The 26,005-nt window shown below is 36.6% G+C and overlaps 1 protein-coding gene across 1 annotated transcript; it reads right to left on the bottom strand.

Moving 5' to 3' along the window:
* Nucleotides 1-10,642: 10,642 nt before the first annotated feature.
* On the bottom strand, nt 10,643-12,145 carry LOC149657520 (uncharacterized). Its single transcript, XM_089844679.1, has one exon. It carries the CDS (start codon nt 12,143-12,145, stop codon nt 10,643-10,645), a length of 1,503 nt encoding a protein of 500 aa, XP_089700805.1.
* Nucleotides 12,146-26,005: the final 13,860 nt, after the last annotated feature.

Raw genomic sequence — 26,005 nt, 5'->3', positions numbered from 1 at the left:
AATGGAGATTTTAAATTAGTTGTCGCGAAGATTTTTATTTGAGGAAACTAAGTGGGATAAAGTCATTGGTAACCGGATTTATAGAGCAACAGTTGGTAAAGTATTACCTTAAATCTTTGTTATTGAAATGCTAACAATACCATGGAAGGATATTGATACACTGCTTACAGTGGTGGCTTAGCTTCGCTTAGTTTCTTCAATTATATAAATCGCGACTTATCTTTGAATGTCCTTATTAAATCCCGGACAAATTAGCCAGCATTAAACCAACGATTCTGGAGAAGTATCTAGTCTCGTCTCTGGCGAATGCTTCCCCCCCTGAAAAGTCGACAATGCAGGCGATGACAAATGAAGTTATAGTGCTAAGTTTTAGTACACGTGGTATTTGACAGGAGTCCTTGTTGGTTGAAACCATCCACCAACCACCTTATCAAAAACGCATTCCAGTCCTTCGCCAACGTTAGGTAAATAGACCGATGGCACAACTTCACGCGCGAGGTGTTTTTCTTGCATTCAACAAGAATGCCAATAGTTCTTTAAAAACCTCTTTTGAAGCTTGTGAAAAGCGCATTTTTACCAAATCAGTTTTTCGTCACTGATCGTTGTTCTTTTGTTTTACCATCTTCTTGAGTGTTTCGACAATTTACATTACCATTGTTCTAACCCACATTAACTAAGGCTCTTAAATCGTTAAGGATAAGTTAGTATAAAAATGAAGCGGTTAGTGTCCATTTTCGCGGCAATTAGAACTAGAATTACTAAGAATAAGAGCCATCGCGATTTAAATAACCAAAACAATTTGAAACCTCCAAAATGTGTAACTGCAAACTTTGCTTTTAATATCGTATTCAAAATATTGCATATTTTGGGTCTTTACCGAGACGGGAAGAAGAAACGTTCAATTCAACGTTGGTTACTTTTCACAGTAGTTAACGCGTACTCTCTGTACATTTTTAGTTTCGCGGTACATTTCGAATTAAAACTGGAAAACCTTTCAGATTGTTTGTTACCAATTGGAGACATACTTAGAATGTGTTCTGTTACGTTTGTGCTCAACTCGTGTTTGTTTGGAAAAAGTTCTATCGTTGGAACAAGCGTGAGACTAATGTTCCTCATCTCAAACGACGGTGATGTCATAAAACTACCACGCAGTCTCAGTTCAAGCACGTTAATAATTTTTTCAGTAAGCGCATTGTTGATAGCAATTAGGTTTACCCTTTTATGTGACTATGATTGGGTAATGATTTACGTTCGCGAAACTTTATTTGATTGTGAATTTTTGAAATCCGGTACCATCACCGCCTATTGCGTACTTGTAGTTACAAGCACTTTGTACTACACTATAACCTCGTTGACTTACCTTTTCCAAGTTACATTGGCGCTTTCAATAGCTTGCATCGGAATCAAATTAAAAATACTGGCGGAAAAGCTTAAGGTAGAGAAAAATGTAACTGAACTGTGTGTCTTACATACGCGATTGTTGAACGCTGTCCTTGACCTTGACGACTCGATGAAAATTTGCCTAGTATTATGGCTAGTGGAGTGGGTGACTTACTTCTGTTTGGAGTTCACTGTAATATGCAAATTGCTGGGCACTTCCTCACTCGATCATGCTTCGTGGACAATTGGCGTGTTACTACCTTTATCTAGTACCGTTGTTTTGTTGGTTACGTTATCCGGTATCATAAATAGTAATGAAGAATTGATTTCCGCGGTTCATTTGAGAATTTTGTCTGTACGAAAACCTCGATCGTCTATGGCTTACATCTCGGAATATTTTCTATTGAAAAAGATGCAAAGTGGATATTTTCGCTTCTCTTTATTGAACTGTTGCGTCATTGACAACAATTATATTGAAGGCATGTTCAAGGGTGCCATTTCGTATTTGACATTCGTTTTGTCTCTGGTTTAATCACCACCAGGATCGAGTAATTTAACAGCTGTTCCTTTGAAGAGAATTTAAATTTAGTATTAAAATTAATTATTAATATTAAATTTAAAGCAAATCGTACCAACGAAAATAAGTCATAGTGGTGTACTAAAGCCTTCCTCAGAGACGTGTATGATGTTTACAACGCTTATAATGAACCTTATAAGTTTGATTTATTAAGTATATAAATATATTCTTTGGCTCGCACCGAAACCATTGAAAAGAAGAGGATTGATTTGTCTATAACAGTGAATTGCAAATGTACTATACAAATTTTAATGAACATACTTTTAGAGTGAAAAGAAAGGAGTTGTTTTAAGGTGATTATTTTCATACAGTGGTGATTTTAAAGGGAAGAGATATTGATTTATCTATAAATGAAAAAACACTAGTATCTATGTTTTAATAAACACGCAAATCTGTCATATTGCCTTGTATAAAATAGTAAATGTCTTACTGTTTTTAAAAAAAACCTCACACAAGGCCCAGACTATTCAAAGAACTCGATCAACTTTCTATACAATAAAAACTGAAGAATTTACTCAAGTTAGGTGTTTTACCAAATTCTTCTTTCAAACGCTTCTGGGCATAAGTGTAACTTTTAAAATTAAAAATTATGATAAGTACAAGTCTATGTTGCAAAGAAAAATTTTCTGTACGTGTATTAAAGCTGCGAGTGTAATCTTTTTATGACCGTTAAAGGTAACTCATTGAGGAGCTTTCATCTGACGATACAGCTTACCGGGAGAGGTATAATATTCCTTCAGTGAAGAAATGATTTCCAATCAGCGTCGAGGTTTGACCATGGCATAACTTAAGGTAATAATTTTAGCACTATACTGTATAATGATCATTGAAATTTTTAGTACGTGTATTAATGGTTACGTGTGGGTTAACCGAAAACAATACAGCACTGATATAAAGGCAGCGCTATAAAAATATGAATCTGTAATACTTTTCTTGTATTTATAAACGTCTACGCTTTGAAAACTTGAAACTAGCCTATGTTTATACGAAGGTCTTGATTGTAGAAGTACTGAGCTAACCAAATTATTCACTTGGCGAAAGTGAATATTCTTGATAACACACCAACGGTTGGCCCTCTGGTATCAGTTTCTGAATTTTCCCTCCAAAACGTGAGACGCTCGTGGCGGTAGACGGCCGAACTAGATTCAAGCACCCGCGTCCGTGTTCCACGGCTTTAGGTTGAGGGGAATGGGGTATGAAATTTTTTGGAACTCGACCAATTTTTTTCTCTCTAGTGTAGGCGCGGTAGAAGCGGCATAAAATCCTCAAATTTGTTCACTAGTGCCAGGATCTACTACCAATGCTAGAGCTCTTTACTTCTAGTCTCATCTTACTTCTACTCATACTTAGTTTTACCGCATTGGACATAATGAGTACATACACGTTCCAAAATTGATCTGGAGTTAAATAAAAACGCTCAACTCTCTTGACCAAAGTCATTGCGGTTTGACTGAAGGAATACCTCCGAATGATTTTAAAATTCAAATTAGGTTCAGATTTTAAGGATAATTTTAAATAATCCCCTCGGACCAATCGAATTTTTTTTTTGTTAACAAAATTATCATGGCACGCTCCATGTCTCGTGCAACGATTGCCACATCGCGGGGAAATTTTATCAAATCTCCTGATAAATTTCATCCGACACGGAGTGTGCCACGAGCATTTTGTTAATAAAAAGGCGGGGCGTAACACGATTGGTCATAGGCACACATTTCAAATAGTCCATTAAATTTCAAACTAATTGAATTTTTAAAAGAATTCTGTGCTATTTCTAGGATGTTTCACTATGCAGATTGGTCTTATAATTAGTAGAAGAGTTGATAAAAAAATCACTTTATTTTCCACTTCGCCATCCCTTTAATGAGCTTAGATCACGTGAAAATTGATTTACTTAAACTGTACGAATACGCTTGGCAAAACTAGATGTCACATTTTACTGCGAATTTCAGTACTAACCAAGCGTGATTTGAAGTTGTATAGCTGTATTCAGGAGGTATAAGAAATTTAAAAATTTATTCCTTTCGCGTATTTCTAACTATAGAATTGTCGAATTCCTTAGCTATAGCCGGTGTGAAATTTGTGTTTCTCTACCAGTCTACCAGGTGAAATTTTCCATATAATTATGATTCGTCGGCTCTTAGTATGCTTTGTAATATCCTTGCATTTTGCGTAAGTACCGCACATTGGCACCTAAGTTTTATTGCACACTACATGCAGTTTACACATTGCTATTTAAGATCTCACGACCTATTTAATCTCGCCGCGAAAAATCTTGACTGGAAATTACTTATGCCTGATACGTGCGTTTATAATTTAAATTATACTTTGCCCGGTATGTGAACTATTTTATATAATCTACAAGAAATTAATCTGAGCTTTAATTATACCACAGACCATCCAACTGATTTGAAAGTTTGTTTAAAGGTTAATGCCATATACGACATATCCGAAGAAGAATGGTTAGAATAGATTTTTGGATATATTGAAAATTGAAGGGATATTAAACGCAATATTTAAATGCAGGAGTTTGGAATGCAGATAGATTTGTGGCTTTTTTGGATAGACACTTTAATGCTTCTCAATGCAAGACAGCTGGAAGAAACGAAGAGAGTGTACTTTATACCTCAACAATTAGTTGATTACATTTGGAAACCATGCAGACATTATTAAAAGTACAGTCAAATTTAAAATGTTCCGAAAAGAGCTATTAATCAACCCTGAATTGTCAACACTTTGTATTTGACGTTTGAAATAAGTAGTTGGCTTTTAATAAAAGAAAGAGTCTTAAACTCCATTGACCTAAAGTCGTTAGGTAAAATGTATAAATTTGTGGTAGAAAGTTTTAAATTTTTGTGAGAGCATGGGAATTCAAGGAATGTAGGACACAATCTCCCGGTCATAATCACCTCACGTTGGTGACAAAACCCCTGGACAATTTCCCCCCGAATGGATGTCAAGGAAAAATTCCCAACAAAGTGTGATTGATAGGGAGGGAAATCTCTATCATATTAAGTATATAAAATAATGAACAATAGTATGCAAAAAGAAGTAATGTTATATCGGAAGTAAATATAAAATGTAATTTTTTCGAAAAGGCATATTATTTTGGGAAGTCAATGAAGATAAACAACAATATTTTGGAAAAGGCGGTAACATTTTAAAGTTATCTGAAAAAAATTACTAACCAAACTCTAACCTAACCTAATGCAACCTAACCTATTCCAACCTAGCCTAACCTATTCCAAACTAACCTAACCTATTCCAACCTAGCCTAACCTAATACAAACTAACCTAACCTAACATATTCCAATCTAACCTATTCAAACCAAACCTAACCTATTCAAACCAAACCTAACCTATTCAAACCTAACCGAACCTAACCTAACCGAACTTGACTCAACCTAACTTAACCGAACGTAACCTAGCCAAAACTAACCTAACCTTACCTAATCAACCCTTTCTTAACCGAACCTAGCCTTACCAAACCAAACACAACCTAATTTAACCAAACCAAACACAACCTAATTTAAACAAACCAAACCAAATCCAACCCAACCCTAATAAAATTAAAATATTGACAAACAGACAAACTGACCGTAAATAATGAATGTCATTGACATCACCAATTAACAATTCCAAAGCAAAAATTGTTTCGTATTTTCAAATGTTTACCACATTTACGCTAATAGCTTTTACGTAAACTAATTTTTGCCCTAGAACTGATTGAAAGTCAGGGAATTAATTAGAAATAAATCCAATTTAATTTTAATAATATATACCTTAGGGAAATCGAACCCACCATCCTTAGCATCGCTGTTCAACGCCTTACCCACTATGCCACCAGGTCGCTGAGACCTCCACTGTTTTAGATAACTTTGATATTGTATTTTTACAACCTTTTTATTATATACTGTCGGGATTATGACCGGAGAATTTTGTCTAGAGCGTGGCGGGATTTTGTACCCTTTCCTCGGATGGTGTAAAATGACCTTGGGATTTTGTCATGAGAGAGGGGGGATTTTGTACGTTTTCAAAAATGAGGGATTATGACCGGGGGTCTTTTTTCCTGGGGGTATTTAGTCCGTATACCGCATTCAAGTCCTGATTTAGATATATTTTACTCTTTTTCGAATTTTGAAAAATCACAAGAAAATAAATAAAAAATACGTAAACATATTAAAGATAGAAATCCGAGAATTTTGTTTTTTAAAACTATTGAATTTTGCGTTTATCAATTACCAATTAAAGCCAAAAAATTTGAGAATTAAATACATATCTTAAAAAATAAATTCCGAAAAAGATTTAAAATCCCATTTAGCTTTCGATTCAACGAAAAGTCCAAAAGTAAAGAAATAGATCAAATCATGTCTTGAATGCCCGTGCCCTCTGAAAAACAACAGGAAGAAATGGGACCTCAAATATCTTTGGAACTTAATAGTCACTATTCTGTACTTTTGAAAATGGCTCATCATAAACTCGCTAAGCAAACCTTAAATAAACACGGAAAGCAATATGTTCTAAAATAAATACAAATACGCTGTCATTCCCGTACTAAAACTTTGCGTTATCAAACATTTCTATAATAACTATGACATGAAAATTTAAAAGGAATAGTTCTCAATAACTTTGATACGAGCACTTAAAACATAATACGTTTTAAACCTCTATGCGAAGCTAAATATAGTGTTATTATATTCAATATGATATGTAATACATAACTTTCTATCTGGCAGACTTGGCCAATAGAATTTTATGGCACTCTTACGTCTTCATCATTGAGAAGGCTAACGCGTAGTCTTTGCTATTAGTCAATTGCTCGTACCATCTTAAATATTGTCGATAATTACATGGCGCCATTTTTAAACATTATTTTATATGTTTATAAAGAAACTAACGTAAGCATCAACTTTCCTTTAACTGAAGAGCATTGCAATTGTCGAAAGGCTGCTTATCATTATAAAACACAAACAAGTGGGAAAATTTAACGCCTAAACGGTTACGTGCTTGCTCGATCACAGGGCTAGTATGCCGAAGTAAAATGGAAATGTTAGTGGAGAGATATGGTATGTAAACGTTTCATAGATGTTAAAATAGTTCTGTGTACTCAAGGTTGGGTAGGGTACAGAATCGATCTTTTTGTAACACCAACTACAGACACATCTAGTTTTGGCCTATCATCGGAGAAGACATTTATAAAATAATATCTCCTGGTTTCTGTTCCGATAAAGTAAGTTATCAATATTTTTTGAAATTTTGGGCTCATTTACTGGTAGTTGAGAAATAAATTCAGTTTAACATGTGCGAAGTCACGCTGCTTGAAACGAAAAGTATAGAAATAGTAAAAAAAGTAAGAAATTGTTTTCAAAGATCGCGAAAAAAGCTATTGCTGTTTGTTTCACACAAGAGATAATAAGGACAATTCTTCTTTACAAAAGATAATTCAGAACTCCAAACTAAACCCTAGTGATTAAAGGAACCAAGCATTGGTAACGGTAGCGAAATATGGCCTAAGTCGACAAAGAATAAATAATTTTTTAATCTTTACACAAGCATCTAGGGGAGATATATTGAAGTCTTCCGACGCATTTGTCTGGTGGTTCGACGTATACTATAAGGGTTTCATTTCGGTTTCTTAAAAGCACTCGAAATTTCACACGTGCATAGCGGGCGTCGAATTGTTGCGTTTTAGGTCTATGTAGAGACTTTGTCGTCGCTCACATAAAATGATTCCATTCGACCGAATACCATTCGACCGCACGCATTTCCCATTAAACAGGAACCATTCCCCATTTAGTTGAAGCTAATATAACACAGATGCGTGGCCGCCGCTTTCGAAAAAATAGACATCGCTCTCTCTACTCAATACCGTTGCTACTTATACCATATAAACATGTTTTTTTAATAAAGTGATAATTTTTAAAATATTTTTGATAGGTTGAAATATATCTATTAACATGACATAACAGTTTTGCCTGACTAACTATACACAAGGAGCCGTTGTTTTTCTGAAAAGTTCAGAAATATTAATTAATAGTTATTTGTCCACCAGAAGTTCTTCACGGTTATTCAAGAGAAATTAATAAATAAAAATTCAAGCTAATTATTGGGGTAACTAATTATTAGGGTCAATATTTTGGAAAAAGTGGCACCAGATTATTATATAGGTCTACCTGAAGGCACGTTGACATAATTATTTCTCGTTCAGTAATTCAATAAAATAACTTAACCAAGAATATTTTGCAAAAAGGTTTCAAATTATTTGGGAAGCCACGTATCCCATACATTTATATTAATTTAAATTTGGTCTAAATGACAGTCAACCGATATTAAGCCCAATCTAGTCTAAATTAGCACAAAACAATATTTCGAAAGCCACTTTAACCTCCGCTGGAGTTAGAATCTGGGCTTCTAAATTGGAAACTTTACACTCTAATAAGACATGCTCACTTCAAAAACATTCCCAAACAACCAAAACCCGCCTTTGGCTGGAGAATTAAATATATTCTAGATAAAATAACAAATTTCATTCGGTCCAATAGGCACACACAGTTAATTTATTTGATTTTTTTCTAAGAAATGAAATGAAATGATATGATTGTTTATTGTGTATAAAAAAAGCTATTATTACAGCTCACAAGAATATACACAGTTGTCGGGATGTGCAATCTTTATCAAGTTTTTTTTTAATTATCATTCCTGGTCGCTTACACTATGTCTAGTCCCGGTTTAATTAGTAATAGTTTCAATAATATGCAATATGTGAATTATTTTGTCTCTTTTTGCTTGATCGAGAAGATGTCAAATTTGTCCTGGAAATTATTGCATGTTTTTTGCATGCGTAAGATTGGATTCATTCTGTTTCGGGATGGATAAAAGGTAGCTGGCCATCTTTGAGTGGTAGGCACAAAGAAGGCTAGTTGGGCCAATAAAGTAGGGGAATGAAAATTACCGTATAGTAATTTATGGACAAATTTCACATCTACAATCTGCCATTGGTAATGCAAAGGTTTTAATTTTATCGTCTCTAACAGTGCACTATAGTCGTATTCATGGTTCCGTAAAAAGAATATGTGGCAATACTGTATGAATTTTCTTTGGACACCCTCCATTTTGTCCAGGAGATATTTAGTGCACCCACTCCATGTTAAGCACCCGTAAAGAACGCGTGAGCGAACTAAACTAAGGTACAGCAGCCTGAAGTGGGACAGGGAGCGAAGTTTGCGAGAGAGTTTCAGTATAGCTGCTAATGTTCGACGGGTGCGACTGACTGTAAGATGGATAAGGTACAGCAGCCTGAAGTGGGACAGGGAGCGAAGTTTGCGAGAGAGTTTCAGTATAGCTGCTAATGTTCGACGGGTGCGACTGACTGTAAGATGGATATGGTCACGAAAATATAATTGTCTATCGAATGTCACTCCAAGGTCCTTGACTACTGGTTTTTGTGGGACAATTATGTTATTTAACTTGTACCTAGTGAGCACCTCGCGGCAAACTCGTCTTGTGAAGCTCACATGTACCGATTTTGCTGGATTGATGGGAATATTGTTCTTATTGCACCATAAAGTGATCGCATCCAAGTCTCGTTGGAGCATTTCGCTATCGTCAGTAGAGTTGATAATTTTACACACTTTTATATCGTCCGCAAATTGAAATAATTTAGTGTACTTTGTAGCAAATTGTAAATCATAGGCATACATATTAAAAAATGGTGGGCCGAGGGAAGATCCCTGCGGGACCCCACATGTAATTGCATTGGTCGCTTTAGTATTAGTACCATTGAATTTGATAATGTTTACCCGATTTGAGAGGTAGTCACCTATCCACCCCAAGACCGCACCATCCACGCCAAGGCCACGCAATTTAGAAAGTAATAGTTTATGGGAAACTCGGTCGAATGCCTTGGCCAGATCGAGGTATTTAAAGGGTATGAGAAGCTTCGTTTGAAAAACCTCTGATTTATATAGCAAAAGATAGAATTAATTACTGTGAATTCAGAAATATCAAGCTTTTAATTCTCCGATTTCTAGTTATTTGGCAATATGCATTTGAAAATGCTTCATATGAAATTATTTAAAATCCACTTTTTAAAAGTTTTTAAGAAAGGCTACAACGTTTTCTTGTTTTTGACGTCACGCACGCGAGATGGTGCCACTCTCTCCGCTATCAAAGCATAGACAGAGCACGAGACGGGTATAGCTCGCGCTCGCGCTCGCTTGTATAGGTTTGCCCGTGTGATGTCATAAACCAACCGAACAAGCTGACAAGACAAAATAATTTATATATCGAAGCTGAGTTTTCGTGATTTTCCAATGGATTTTAAAAATAGAAACTTTGGTTCAATTATATTAAAAATTTTATATTTTGAAAGTAGAGACTTGAAAGTGTAATATAATACCACTTTCGTGCTAAAATATGATATGAAATTGTAAATTCCCATACCCTTTAACGTCTACCTGACCACGGCTTTCCACCTCTGGTGCCACATAATCTAGGAAAGCTATAAGATTGGAATCTATGCTCCTACCCTGTTGAAAACCGTGCTGGCAGTCATAAGGGAACATTTTGAACACCGTTGCAAGTGCGTATGCATGACTCTGTCAAAGACTTTGGCAAAGACACACAAAAGGGAAATCGGCCTGTAGTTTTTCACGTCATGAGCTGAACCACTTTTGTATATGGGGACTATTATTGCCCTTTACCATTGAGCTGGAAATTGCCTGAGCTCGAGAGAGAGAGATTGAAGATGTGAGTAAGTACGGGTAGCAGAATCGTCGCGCAGCCTTTTACAATAAAGGCCGGGATCTCATCGACGCCAGTGGAGAATTTAAGCGGCAGAGCCTTAATAGCTCCAAAGATGTCGGTGGACAATATCTTTTGGTCGGTGTAAAGGCCAGTGAGGAGATTGTGGCTCTCAATCGAGGAAATATTATCCGGCCTTGTAGAGTCAACGGAGATGCTAGAGAAGTGTGAACCGAATTCTGCGGCTAATTTTTCAGGCTCCGTAATAATGGTAGCATCAACCTTGAGGGTAATAGGTTCTGAAGTTGCCCGAATGTTGCCATTAACATAACGCCAAAACGTTTTGGGATGACTTCTAGCCTCCAAGCAAATTCGACTAGTTTCTGCATTGCGGTCCCTAACCGTCAATCTCTTAACTACAGCCCTTAGTCGTTTGAATTCAACAAAGTCATCCAACGCGCCCGACCGACATTTTTTCCTGTAATAGTATTTTTTCCTGCCTATTGCTACTTGCAGTTCGCGAGAGTACCAAATCGGGAATTTATTGTGAGTGCGAGAAGAACTAATCGGTATAGCCATTTGCATGGCGAGTTGTACATTTTTGGCCAGCTGTGCTACACAGAAGTCAAGCTCCCGTGAAGATAGAACAGGATTCCAGTCAGTATCGCGGACTATAGAGTATAATAGGTCATAATCGCCTTTATGGTATTGAAAGCGGGGTGGTATAGTGGTCTTCAGTGAAGAGGTAACTACCGTGTAAGTGATTTGAAATGGGGGGTGAAATTTGTCAATTTTAACAAAGGGATTGGATAAAGGGACAATAGATAATCCATTAATATTTGTTAAGCATAGATCCAACAGGTTAGCATCAACTGGTCTAGCATTAATTTTATTTAAGTTAAGGCTATAACAAATTTCAAAAACGTGGAGCGCTTTAGTTTTCGTGATGGAGGAGCAGCCCTGAGTGCCGTAGGTTTCCCAGTCAACGTTTGGGAGATTGAAGTCACCCAACAGCATAAGATCGTGGTCGTTGCCCTGTAATTTTGGTATCAAGCAGTCGCTAAAATTTTTGTACTGCCCATCGTCGTTGGATGGACGAAAATAACCATTAAATATTAACAACGAACGGTTGTCGCTTGTTTGAACTTCGACAAAGACACACTCTGCAGTAGGCTCTAGGTCACTACGGCGAAAAGATTTCAAGATTCTTTTCACTGCAATCAGAGCCCCTCCCCCTCGGACATTCCGAAAATTAGGATCGGGACGATCTGCTCTATATATTACATACGAATTAGGAAAGTAATCAGTGTTGAATTGCACATCCCCAAACCAAGTTTCAGTTATACAAATAATATCTAAATCCTGCCCTATGACATTGTCCAAAAATTCCTGAGATTTAGTTCTTAATCCTCTTACATTCTGGTATCCTATTGTTAGCTGTACTGTCATTAGTCAGAAGTGGTTGAGGGACTGTCCTTTAGCAATTCCGACTCGTGTTTGTGATTATCACGTGGAACCCCAATAAAGTTCGCAATGATGCAGTCAGCAGGCCAGATATTAGTGACATCGAGGGCATCAAACTCCTTCGGATCAGTACACGTCACGTAAAAGGATTAGTGCCGCGCCTTAGGATTTTTTGGTCGCAAACGGATACACTGAGCCGATATTATCCCGTGATCTTCCACGAGAGCAGCCTGAAAATCTCCAGAAAGCAGTGATTCATCCAATTAGCTTACAAATAAAGCCCTAGGCGCCGGTTTAGGGCCACGAGTCGCAATTTTCAACCGTGAAGCCGTGGCCGATCCCTTTTTCACAGCCTGCATAGGTCGGGTCTGTTGAGTCTGGCGTGGTGGTTGAAGCAGCGGACCATTGCGGCTAGCCATCGCAGCAAATGAACACGGAATAGGTAGCGTCGGTAACTGGGCTCGCTCCGTGAATCAGTGGGTTTGCCATTAGTAACGTTGCAAGACGGTCCAGAGGAAGAAAGTGCCGTGAGTAATTCGGAGTTTTCCCGACGCCGCGTCTCCTTCTCTCGCTCAGCAATCGCAAGTTTAGTTTCCAATGCATCGACCGTAGAAGAAAGATTCACCAATTGGTATTGCATTTGGTCCAGTTTGCGTAAAATGTGATCCAGGATGGAATCTGGATCTCTTGTGAGGCTGTCGACCTTAAGAAGGTTGTGAAAAGCCTCATGAACATCGTCAAGTGTTACGGAAGATAGAGTAGCCGGGGATAAACCATCCGCCGACGGCCTAGAGCTTGTGTTTGCAATTCCCTTGACCTTCGTGGTTTCACAGTCAGTGCACGTAAACGAATTGCCACTCAGGCACTTGCCGTGTGCCCTTCTGTTACATCCACTTGCGCACTTCGTAGAAGTTTGCTTCCCATAAAACTTCTGTTTACACCTGACGCAGTCGTCTTTCGACGGAGCCATAGGAAAAATCGACAACAAAAGGAGTGCGAAACGAACTGTCTGACCTGTAGTGAAGTCGCGTTAGTGAAGAGGCAAAAGTGCGAAGAACAAGTCCAAGTCCAGGTCAATAGTTCCTAGTTTTGAAGGGTAGAATCGCTAAGCCTTGGCGATGGAGCGAAAGGTTCAAAAAAGATAAAAAGCGCGAGACACAAATTAAAACTTACACGAGCTATTTAAAAACACGTCCACGCGGTTTATTATAATAATAATATGGAGAAACTAACCATTTTAATAAAACCATGATCTATTAGGGGTTAAACATAAAGCTTATATGCTACGGGTCTTGAGAACGTTCTTTACGGCCTTAATTTCAAGGGATCTGCAGACACAACGAAACCACTTCTAAAACATTCATGGTGTTACAGATTCTTAAACAACAATAAATCAAGCAAAAATAATTCTAAAGTAGCAGAGTAATTGTTAATTCTTTGTCATTATTATAAAACGACTCTATTTTTCGCCGTAGATATTTTTCGACTTCTGTCTCAGAGAAATATGGACGGTCTCGTTTATAACGTAACCGCAACGAGCCTGTATGAAAATATGGTAAGTCCTGATTACAAACATTAAAATTTTAAATACGAATATTGTTGAACGCCCAGAGCATTTGAAAATGACACTGTTACTAGTTTCCCAAAAACTTTACCGTACAGTACTTGAGCGTTAATTTCCTATTTACGTTAATTTTCAGTAATTTGAAACCTTAACAATTTACCATCTTAGATATATTAATTAATACTGTTTTTGTGGACAAAGTTTAGAAAGCGTAAAAGATAAATGAACGAAATGGAATAACTGAAGTCCCAGATATTGAAAGTTTTCAGGTTCGAGCCATGATTGTAAGCCCTTAGTTTATTTAAACAAGATGACCCAAGGGCTGCGCTTATAATAGTAGTCACAGAGTACCGTACTTAAGTGACAAGAACGGAAAGCGTGAGAGAGTCGCCCACCAATATGAAGCCTTTAACAGCGATAAAATGATTACCCGTATCATATGCTTAACCCTTAAAAGACGTACAGAAAATTTTGTGTGAGTAGCCCCTCGATGCACTACCCTTAACATTCTGACCCATAGCAGAGTACTAGAGTGAGTAGCGCTACCTTAAGAGTGCTAAAATGTTTACCCTTAATCCTTACTATTATAATAATAATAATTTAAATAATGTGACTCATAGAGAAAACTTTAGTGAGCAACAAGAGGGGTTTAATTTCATATACTATTAGTTTTAAATGAAAATTGAGTTAAACATAATCGAACAATGAAATAGTTACACAATCCGACGTGTTTTTTGGGAGTAAGTTTGGTCTTATATAAAGCATTAACTGATAATCCTGATTAAAGATTTTAATTCTATTCGCAACATTTAATTTTTCACTCACGGAGAATTGGGTAGAAAGAGAAATAGACTTCTCAGATAACGATCTATTAGTTATAAAAAGCCACAATAAATAAGTTGAATTGCTTGATTAAAGATGTTATACAGGGTGTTTCTGAAAAGTCCATCACAAATTAAGGGGCGTGTTTATGGGACCAAACTGAGCGGAAAGTACCAAAGAACATGGGGTGTACAACATTTTGTTACGGAGATATGGCCTTCCAAACATTCGCCCCTAAAACAAGGAAATATTCAAAAATGAGGAGTAACACTTAAGACCGACTAACCAGCTTGTTTAAAATTACTAGACAATTTCAATAGCCTTTAATCGAACAATTGATTTCTACCTTTACTAATCAGAAGCGTATAAATGAGTAGAAGTATGCCTACGGTGGTAATGTAAAATTAATCCCAAGTGACATGATGTTTCAAGATCTTCCCAGCACCAAGTAAAATGGTTCTGATTGAAGGGACTTTTATTAGCACAGCGTAAACAACGTTATTTTCAGGAATTAGTCCAAATGTCCACGGGCGGCATTACAAAAACGAGGCAGTCTTTCGAATGATACTTGGACATGTTGGAAGATCCCTGGCTTGTTCCTGTTATCTCAAACCGTAAAAAGCTACGCAAATCTTCATCATCACGGACAACACTCTTGTACGTTAGGTATGACCTTGAGAAAACCTAAAAGGACATGTCGAATGTATTTGAAAAACCCATCTCCAATTAAGGGGCGTGTTGTTTGTTTCCAACAGAGTAAACTCGCCCAGAGAACAATTACAATGCAGAGCCACGTTTCGGCGTTAATGGCCCACAAAGGTGGTCCCAAACAAAAGAACAAACTTTAATTTGTTTCGTTCAATAAGTGTTTCATGTGTCATAGATAAAACGCCATGATTAATGCACGAAGAAAATGTTATTGACAAGTTTTCGGACCGCGATGCTGAAATGTGGTGGTGCACCATCGTGCATGAACCACATTCTGTTTATTAAACCTAAGGGTACTACATTCGAGATGTCCTTTTAGGTTTTCTCAAGGTCATACCTAACGTACAAGAGTGTTGTCCGTGATGATGAAGATTTGCGTAGCTTTTTACGGTTTGAGATAACAGGAACAAGCCAGGGATCTTCCAACATGTCCAAGTATCATTCGAAAGACTGCCTCGTTTTTGTAATGCCGCCCGTGGACATTTGGACTAATTCCTGAAAATAACGTTGTTTACGCTGTGCTAATAAAAGTCCCTTCAATCAGAACCATTTTACTTGGTGCTGGGAAGATCTTGAAACATCATGTCACTTGGGATTAATTTTACATTACCACCGTAGGCATACTTCTACTCATTTATACGCTTCTGATTAGTAAAGGTAGAAATCAATTGTTCGATTAAAGGCTATTGAAATTGTCTAGTAATTTTAAACAAGCTGGTTAGTCGGTCTTAAGTGTTACTCCTCATTTTTGGATATTTCCTTGTTTTAGGGGCGAATGTTTGGAAGGCCATATCTCCGTAACAAAATGTTGTACACCCCATGTTCTTTGGTACTTTCCGCTCAGTTTGGTCCCATAAACACGCCCCTTAATTTGTGATGGACTTTTCAGAAACACCCTGTATAACAACTACCGATACATACATTTATAATAAAGGATCGCCACTAAAAATTATGATGCGCCTTATAGGTTCAACCGTTCAAATCACTTTAATGCACGCCTCAGTGTCGATTTTAACTTCGAGGCTTAGCTAAAGCGGTGAATTAAGTTGAAAAATTTATAAATCATTAGCCAAATCCTAAATTTATATTTCATATTAAAATATAATAAAGTTTTAGTTACGAAAAATGTGAAACTCGAACAAAATTGTACCCCAGTTTATTCTCATAGGTCAGAAATGAGTCTCAAGGTGAACTAATTGCTTTAGCATTTTCCTTGGTTAAAGTCCCTTAATCCGCGATAAAACGACGTAGGTCCAACAGTATTATATCCAATGAGAGATTTTTAAACAAGTTGGGAAAACCAAAATATTACCTCTCCGAGTCAAGACGACTACTTACAAACTTATTTACCCAGATATGGAAATGTTTCTTAAGTTAAAATTTATGAAATATTAAAGCAGTATACAAAGCATAGCAAATTTACTGTAAATCAGACGACATTTTACATCCAATAATGATATACTTGTACACATTAAAATCATCCGATGGGGGAAAAACGGGTCATCGGCGTTTTATAAATGACGCTAGCGCAATAAAGCGTGCAAGGTACCAAGGCTTAACAAAAATTGTAGGATAACATATTTATAGAGATAGATAACAACTTTTATAATTAAAATTAGAAACTAACATATCTCTTAAAATTCTGGTTTCACGCCAATTAAATAGCTATAGTCCCATAGAGCTATTTGTATTAATTCCTCCATGGTTTTTTCGCCAAGCTGAGAACTACGCGTTTTACGTCACGTTATCAAAAAAGCAGACTATTTTCTTTGAAGACCGCGCTAGCTCAGCGCTAAGCACCGTGACGTCAAAATTCAAAAACAAAATCCCTGGACCGCGTTCAGCAACGCGAGGCTCTGCTGAACGCGACCCAGATTTCCACCATGATTATAAATCTAAGCCTAATTATTTAAAAGTGTATTTAACTTTCGGCTCACTCTGAACCGTTAATGTCTCTGCATACAGAAACGAAAACCAAACCCAAACTTTTTCTTTTTGGTTCACTAGGCCTATTAACAAATAAGAGTTCATTTGACCAACATAGCAGCGTTGTGCTTGTATTCACTATGATTTTAGAAAGGATTATGCTATAAACAGATGTAGTATAGCTTAAGTAATATATAAACATCCATTTTAAATAATAATATTAAAAAAAATCTTTGGAATATCAAAATGAAATAGAGCTTTAAAGCTACAAATGTACTAAATGCATCATAATTACGAAAAATATTTCCACATATTCACTTTATATTAAGGATAAAGGGAATATGATGGTTCTGTAGGATTCCTTTACACATCAAAACAAAACGAACTTCTAACGCAACGCACTACTGTAACAACGGACGGACACACACAGACAAAAACATAGACTGCTTTTTAACTCTTTCCGTATTAATTTTGAATTGAGAAACAAGATTATCTTAAATATTAAAATGAATATAATTAATATTTAATATTTTCTTCGTTAGTTATTCGCCTTATTGAACGTTACATCGTTTTAAAAAAGAACAATTAAACATTCTTGAGAGACTTGACTAATATTGGAGTTTGAAATGAAGCATACGCCGGTTGCTTCGCCTTACTAAAATAGGTAGTATATAAGGGTTTCGAATCGCAGCCATGGATAAGAACAGCGCAATTGCGTGAACCTTTGGTGGAAGCCCCACCTTAGGGAGGCCGGACGTTTCTCGTAACCCTGGCCGATCGCCGCGTATGTCTTAACCTTAACGATGATGATGGAGTAGAAGCCAGGTGTGCAGACTGGTGTCCATGTGGGATGGACAAAAACAATGACCAGAAGATGGTGGTGTGTAGAAACCAGTGTGTACAGACTGGTGTCCATGTGGGATGGACAAAAACAAAGACCAGAAGATGGTGGTGTTAGAAGCCAGGTGTACAGACTGGTGTCCATGTGGGATGGACAAAGAGCAGATGACGGTGGTGATTAGAAGCCAGTGTGGACAGACTGGTGTCCATGTGGGATGGACAAAGACCACAAGAGGGTGGGGATTAGAAGCCAGTGTGTACAGACTGGTGTCCATGTGGGATGGACAAAGACCAGAGGCAATGGACTAATAGCCTGTAAGTGTAATACAATTTTCGAAATTTCCGGAAATTGAGAACACGTTTGCTCCGATTTGCAAACTGCGAACGCGGTCACGTGGGTGTAACAACAGACAGACACACACACACACACACAGACACGTCGAAATTAGAACCTCTCCGTGACATACGTCACTCGGAGAGGTAATTAAAAGTAATATTTATACTTAATTGTATTTAATGAAACTATAAAAAGGCACCACATTTAAGTTGTACCTTTAATAAAAGATCGTTCCCAAAACTAACGAACGTATATTTTCCTTAAAAACGTTCCTAAAGTTTGACTCATTTTGAAAAATATTTCCACGTTATATCTATGGGAAAATTTTGAATTTTTCACCAAAAGGTCGGATTAAATTTTTGGATTCTATAACCACCCTTGGGGCCTTGGCAACGATTCTATAACCACCCTTGGGGCCTTGGCAACGAAAATTGTGTATTTGCAAAGCATGGAAGGGCTTGGTGGTATTTTAAGGAAAAAGTTCAATTGCCAGTGTCGGTGAAACCCTAATAATTTCCCGAATGTGCCCACTTGCCCAGCTACATGAACCGTCAGAGTTGCGAAAACTAGTAGGATATAAAATTACGTGGCAATCGGATCTTGCATTTCAAATATCATGTGATAGTTTAGATAAGAGTAGGTTTTTCCACATTTAGACAGTCAGGTTACCGTCATCTAGCCACCATCGATGCAGATAACGTCGACAAAGTATAAACCAAAACCATGAAAATTGCTGAAACAGTACACTAGCGCCCGTTGAATTAGCCGCAACGGGTTTTTCTACTAGTTGTTTAATATTTCATTTTATTTTCAAGCCATCAGGGTTGCTACCCCACGATTCATTTGGAAGAATGATATATTACATTTTCGAAAACAACAACCGTCTTAAGTTTATACCTAGAGACAAATTCGAATTAAATAGTGTCAGTCAGACATACCTCGTAAGTCTAAATATACTTGCAGTTACGCTTATGAAATATGGCTTTCAATTATTTTACACTACGATCCAGTTACAGGCCATTAAAATTTATACATTTTCAGAAAATAATGATGATTTATACACCAGAAACTTATGACAAGCCACCATTTGATAAGAAGCTATTTAAAACAAGAATACCAACAGTAGAGTTCATGTATTCTTGCTTTAGATTTCTCTCGGCAAAAAACACGACGTATAACAAGGGTTCAACTGCAGCTTTCAACGACATAAACGCTTTCTCTAAAGGAGTAAGAAACTTTTTTTCAATCTCAAGGGTTATATATTTTTAGGGGACGAAATTTTGAAGGGGAAATTTTTTGTAATTTTGTGTTCCCTGGGTGATATTGTGAAAATATTTCCTGACGTCTACAGAACTAGTTAGATTTACTCCTAGATTTCCTCCTATATTTCAATTGCGAAAGAAATCCCATGTTATTTCTATGGGAAATTTCCAGTTTTTCGCCAAAAGGGCTGATTAATTTTATGGAAATGAAAACAACCCTTCTCAACTTTATTTTTTAAAAAATGAACTATTAAATGAATCTCTTTGAAATTTAAACCACATATTGACGGTCGAAATTGTAGTTCTGCGGATTTTTTTCAAAACACTTGACTCTACACAAAAAAGTTACATCCAATCAAAAAACCTTCCTTGTACATTAAAGTCAGTATGAAGTCTCACCTAAGAGAGCTACCGCTCTGCCAGAATATATGTCTCACAAACTAATATAGAATAACGTAGCCTAAAAATTTGCATCTTAGATATTTTTAATAACAATTGAATTTTTCTCATCTTTTTGTGACATATTTGGTCAGATTTGGATCGGGTTGGTTTGCTCTTTCGCTCTTTTAACCTTTGTTGAGATCATTCAACGGCGGGTCAATGGAATTCGAAACTCAGTCTTACCTTTTGCTTTGAAGAAAGCTATTCTGTACTTTGGAGCTACATTAGGGAAAGGTAAAATCATTTCTATACAGTCGCTTTGAAACTGAGGTTTCATGAATTGGTACTTTAGTATAAAGCGTTAATTAATTACTCTTTGAGCACTCTAACGCACGGTTACACGTGCAGACGATGCGACACTATTTTTAGGCATGATTATAAATAAATAAAAGTGATATTTTAATCATTTGTCTAGGAGAATTAATATTTAGTCATTTGTCTAGGAGAATTAATATTTAATCATTTGTCTAGGAGAATTAATATTTAATCATTTGTCTAGGAGAATTAATTTTTAATCATTTGTCTAGGAGAATTAATATTTAATCATTGGTAAGGCCACCATGATGTTTACTTCATTTATAAAACCACAACCCGAAAATATAAATGTGAGTTTAACTTTCGGCTCACTCTGAACCGTTAATGTCTCTTCATTGAAGACACCGAAAGCAAAACCCATATTTTATTTCAACTCGGCCCTTGAATGTTTACTTTTTGTTTCACTAGGCATAGTAACAGATAAAGCTTGATCCGAACGACTAAATCTATGGCTTATTGTGCGTTACATCGTTTTAAAAAAGGACAATTAAACATTCTTGAGAGAAATGACTTCTATTGACGTTTGAAATGAAGCATACGCCTGTTGTGTCGTCTTACTCAAATCGGTAGTATATTAATAAAAACTGTCTTTGTAGTCAAAGACGGGAGATTGTGAAAGATAAGTGTAGAAATTTAACTGCCTGAAGTAACAGATATTCAAATTTTTATTTTTGAAGACACTATCATAAAACATCAATTATTTGAAAAAAATTCTTATCTTAGTCTTTTTTACCAAACTTACTTTTATTTTATCACGAAACATATGCATCATTTTAAAAATAATACACGTACCTATTTTATTTTCTATCAAAAACTTACAACTAGGTTTGAGTACTCGGCCCTATAAGCAGAATAAAAAGGACAGAAAATTGTTGATTACTGATAAAAAAAACCGTCTGAAAACTTAACAAATCGTGTTCGTTAATTTTAAAATTTTTGAAGTACCAAAATTAACGTGATAGCTCCCAAAAGATCACTATCTATCTAAACACCTTTTCGACACTAATAACTACGTCATATCCAAACGGCCTTTGTAATTTTCAGCTTCGCAATATTTCCAATTTTCAGATATCCAAGTATTTGAACCTCCTTAAAGCAATTGCTACTCAAAAATTAAAACCTAGTATCACGCTAGTATCCCTAAAAATACTTGCCATTTTTCTAGAACAACTATTTTGAAAATACTTTTGTAAATAATGTTGAAATGAAAATTTGGTCCAAAAACTAAGATAAGAATTTTTTAAAATAATTGATTTTTTATGATCGTGTCTTCAAAAGTAAAAATTTGAATATCTGTTACTTCAGGCAATTAACTTTCTACACTTATCTTTCATAATCTCCCGTCTTTGACTAAAAAAGTCAGTTTTTATTAATATCTGTAACTTCAGTCTTAATATTAATTAAAATTGTTCCGAAACTGTAGGAGAGTAATATAGCTTATTTACTAGCCACCGGTAATATAGATTAATTATTAGCCACCGGTAATATCAAAAACGGATTATGCTTCACACATAAAGTACGTAAGTTCACTTTTCCATAACTTTGGCCATGGCTTTCATGACATTCCCGAAGCAAAAACTAAGCAGACCAAAAAAAGTCTAACCTTAGATAACCGCTTTAATGCCAGACCAATCGGCGACGGCTATTACTATTTTCTTGCATGGGACCTCGACTCGACCTCGCCGTCGACATAACCGCCACCGGAAAGCTCGGAAGGCAAAATACCGTAATCGTTCCTTAGTCGTTATGTTATATTCAAAGTTTTAAAGCTCAAGTTTCGAAAATTTTCGAGTCATTTAATAAGCCTTCAACTAAATATTATAAGATTTTTTTAATTTCAACAGAAAAATAGCTCTGCGAATAATAGTAGACTTGAAAGCTACACTAAGCCTTGGCTAGGTATCAGCGGAATCCCGATTCCCGAGCCGCTGGCGGCTAAGCTCGCCGTAGCCGCGGGAATAGAAAAAATTCCTCGTAAAAAACAGATACACGGCGTCTTAAAAGTCCAAGCAAAAGCTTCCCAGATTGATAAGATCTTCGTGCATAACTCCCAAATAATCTTTCATATTGTGAATAGTTTTAACTAAAGAATATTTCAGACACTCTACTCAATATTTATAGTAGTTCCCTAATTTCAACATAAAAATAGCTCTGCGAATTATAGTAGACTCGACGAAAACTACACTAAGCCTTGGCTAGGTAACAGCGGTATCCCGATTCCCGAACCGCCGGCGGCTGAGATCGCCGTAACCGCGCAAGAACAGAAAACATTCCTCGTAGAAAAACAGATACACGGCGTCTTAAATAGTCCAAGCAAAAGCTACCCAGATTGATAAGATCTTCGTTCCTTACTCCCAAATAATCTTTGGTATTGTGAATAGTTTTATCTAAAGAATATTTTAGACACCCTACTCAGTATTTATAGTAGTTCCCTAATTTACGTACCAGGTAAATTGGTTCTTAAGGCGGAAGGATAGCAAGGATCCGATAGAGCCGCGTTACCGAATTTTGTTCCTCCGCGTAAGGGGAGGTTCTTTCCTAGGAGCTTAGAGAATATCGTGTAGCTCTCCCAGGCACCTGTTACGTACTTCATGTGTAAAGCCTAATCGGCTTCTGGTAATATAGTTTAATTATCAGCCACCGGTATTATAGGTTAATAGCCTCCCAGCGGTAATTTAGCTTAATTACCAGCCACCAGTAATCTAATTTAATTTCTTGCCAACAGTAATCTACCTCAATTACCAGTCATCGGTAATCTAGCTTAATTACCAGCCGTTGGTAATGTAGCTTAATTACCTGAAATCGGTAATCTAGCATAATTACCAAGAACCAGTAATCTAGCTTAATTATCAGCCATCGCCAATATAGCTTAATTACCAGCCACCGGTAATATAGCTTAATTACCAGCTACCGGTAATCTACCTTATTTACCAGCCACCAGTAATATAGCTTAATTACCATTAGTCGGTAATCTAGCTTAATTACTAGTAGTCGGTAATCATCTGAAATCACGTTTATTTTTTCCGTCCCAAAGGCCGTTGGTAATTTAAAATATTATTGTTAGTTCGCAAAAGGCAAGTTACCCTTGTTTTTCAACCGCCACGAAAATGGAAAAAAGAACTTTATACGTGCTGTCATCATAAACTGATTCTTTACAATGCTAAAATTACGCAGAATGGAATGGTTTTAAAAATTATAAATTAAACATCCTTAGACTCAATTATAGTCAATGAAAATCACGTAGCGCCTAGTAAAATGTTGTACCTTTCATTTAAAACCATTTCAAGTCTGGCAAACGTATAGTTAAGTCTATAAGGTACTGGACAAAAAAGATGTTTTGGAAAAAAAATCCTAAGTTATTTCCTTGGGAAATATGGAGTTTTTCTTAAAAAGGGCTGATAAATTTTATGGAAGTGAAAACCAACCTTAGCAACTTTATTTTTTATAAAATAATTTTTTTAATGGATCTCTTTGAAATTTTAACAACATATTAAGGGCCCGAATTGTAGTTCTGTGGAATATTTTCTAAACAGTTAATACAATAAAAAAAAGTTACATCCAAACAAAAACCTTCCTTATACAAGTTTGTATGAAATCATTTCTAAGAGAGCTACCGCTCTCATAGAATAGAATAAAGGTTTCGAATCGCAGTTAAGGATAATAACAGCGCAATTGAGTGAAATTTTGGTGTCGAAGCTAGGGAGGAGGCTAGACGTTTACCGTAACCCTAGCCGATCTTCGCCTACATTTTAATCTTAACGATGATGATGGAGTAGAATCCAGTAAGTACAGTCTGGTGTCCATGTGGGATGGACAAAATACCAGATGATGGTCGTGTTTAGAAGCCAGTAAGTGCAGACTGGTGTCCATGTGGAATGGAGTAAAGACCCGATGATGGTGGTGTTTAGAAGCCAGAAAGTACAGACTGGGGTCCATGTGGGATGGACAAAAGACCGGATGATGATGGTGTGTAGAAGCCAGAAGGTACAGACAGGTGTTTTGTGGGATGGACAAAAAACCAGAGTAAGGTGGTGTTAGACCGACAATGGAGTAGTAGCCAGTGTAGTGGAATACAATTTTCTATATTTCTGGGAACTGTAAATGTGGTCCGGAAATTGAGAACACATTTGCACCAATTTGCAAACTGCGAACGAGGTCCCCTGGGTTGTACCATCTGACTGACACACACAGATGCGTCGAAATTAGAACCTCTCCGAGTGACGTAGGTAAAGGGTTGGTTACATGCTAAACTTTAAAAAAACGTCTAAAACGTTAGTCGGACACTATTTACGTACATTTTTAGGGACTTCAATAAATAATTGTTACATTAGGTCAATAAATTATTGTTACATTAGGTCAATAAATTATTGTTACATTAGGTCAATAAATTATTGTTACACTAGGTCAATAAATTATTGTTACACTACACTAGGTCAATAAATTATTGTTACAACGATAATATGGTCAATCACAGGTAACTGCAGGAATTAGTTACAACCAGTCTGTCTCACTGCCTTTCTCGTTCTTAGACTTTTGAGCCTCACGCACACGATTCTAAATCTCCATTGCTATCATTCGTCTAGGTTTAAGGATCGTTGGGTCTAATGTGGCACGTGAAATTAATTTGTTCCCGTAGGACACAACATTCCGAAGTCAATAGCAGTTCGCATCAGCATGGGGTTTTTTCTCTTAATAACTGTGATTCTCATCAACTTGTTCAGCAGTTTCATGAAAGCCAACTACATAACTCAAAAAGTTGATAATGTCAACACTCTTGCGGACTTCATGAGAGTTCCAAACGTTTTGGGGGGTCCTTCACGTATGGGAACGCATAGCAGTCCTATTTGTGAATCGGTACCTATTATTTTATTTGTATAATGATATCGAAAAGTTTTTTTACTACAATTTCTGAAACTTTAATCTTTAGTAAACGCAATATTATTTTCCGTTCATATCTCATTTTCTTTAAATACTACTTAACACTCAATAGCCAAATACATTATAGCACTTATATTAAGATTATTTCTAGAATAGGCAAAAAAGTCTTGCTTATCAAAAACATCGCTCTGCTTCTCTAGCCGTATTTTTTAAAAATTCGAGCTCTAACCTCAGAATTTACCGCAACATTTGTTTATTTCAGAAAAACCATGACATAATCACTTTCTGCAAGTTTCTTGATAAAAATGTAAAACCAAGACTCAATTACAATTTTCTCACAGAGCCATGTGTAGGGTTTTCTGATTTGGAAAGCATAATATTTTTTATTGAGCGTGAAGGCCCAAAGTACAAAAACCGGCTTCATCTTGGCTCGGTTGAGTACTTATGCGAACCGAAGGTGTTTTTCACATTTCCCACTCTGCCACCAGAAGCCCTCAAGCTCATCAACAGAAGGTTTACTGTTATAAAGCTATAATTTAAATCATTACCCTGTCAATATAAGAATTTAACTATATTATCTTCATTAGACTGCGCTCTTTCGTTGCAACCAGTCAAGAGACTCCCTGGCGTCGCGCCATTGAGAGACACTTCGGCGGGAACGATCAAGAATCTGCAAATGAAATTCACGCCATCACCTGGAAAGAAATTCGAATGGCCTTTGCAATCTGGGCAGTAATGTTAACAGTCGCTTC

This window comes from Phalangium opilio, unplaced genomic scaffold, assembly GCF_054372755.1.
Source record: "Phalangium opilio isolate 3A_F unplaced genomic scaffold, DU_Popi_V2 ptg000077l_1, whole genome shotgun sequence".
Classification (NCBI taxonomy): domain Eukaryota; kingdom Metazoa; phylum Arthropoda; class Arachnida; order Opiliones; family Phalangiidae; genus Phalangium; species Phalangium opilio.
The sequence above is the reverse complement of the archived record's forward strand: the minus strand, read 5'-3'. Positions and strand labels throughout refer to the sequence as shown.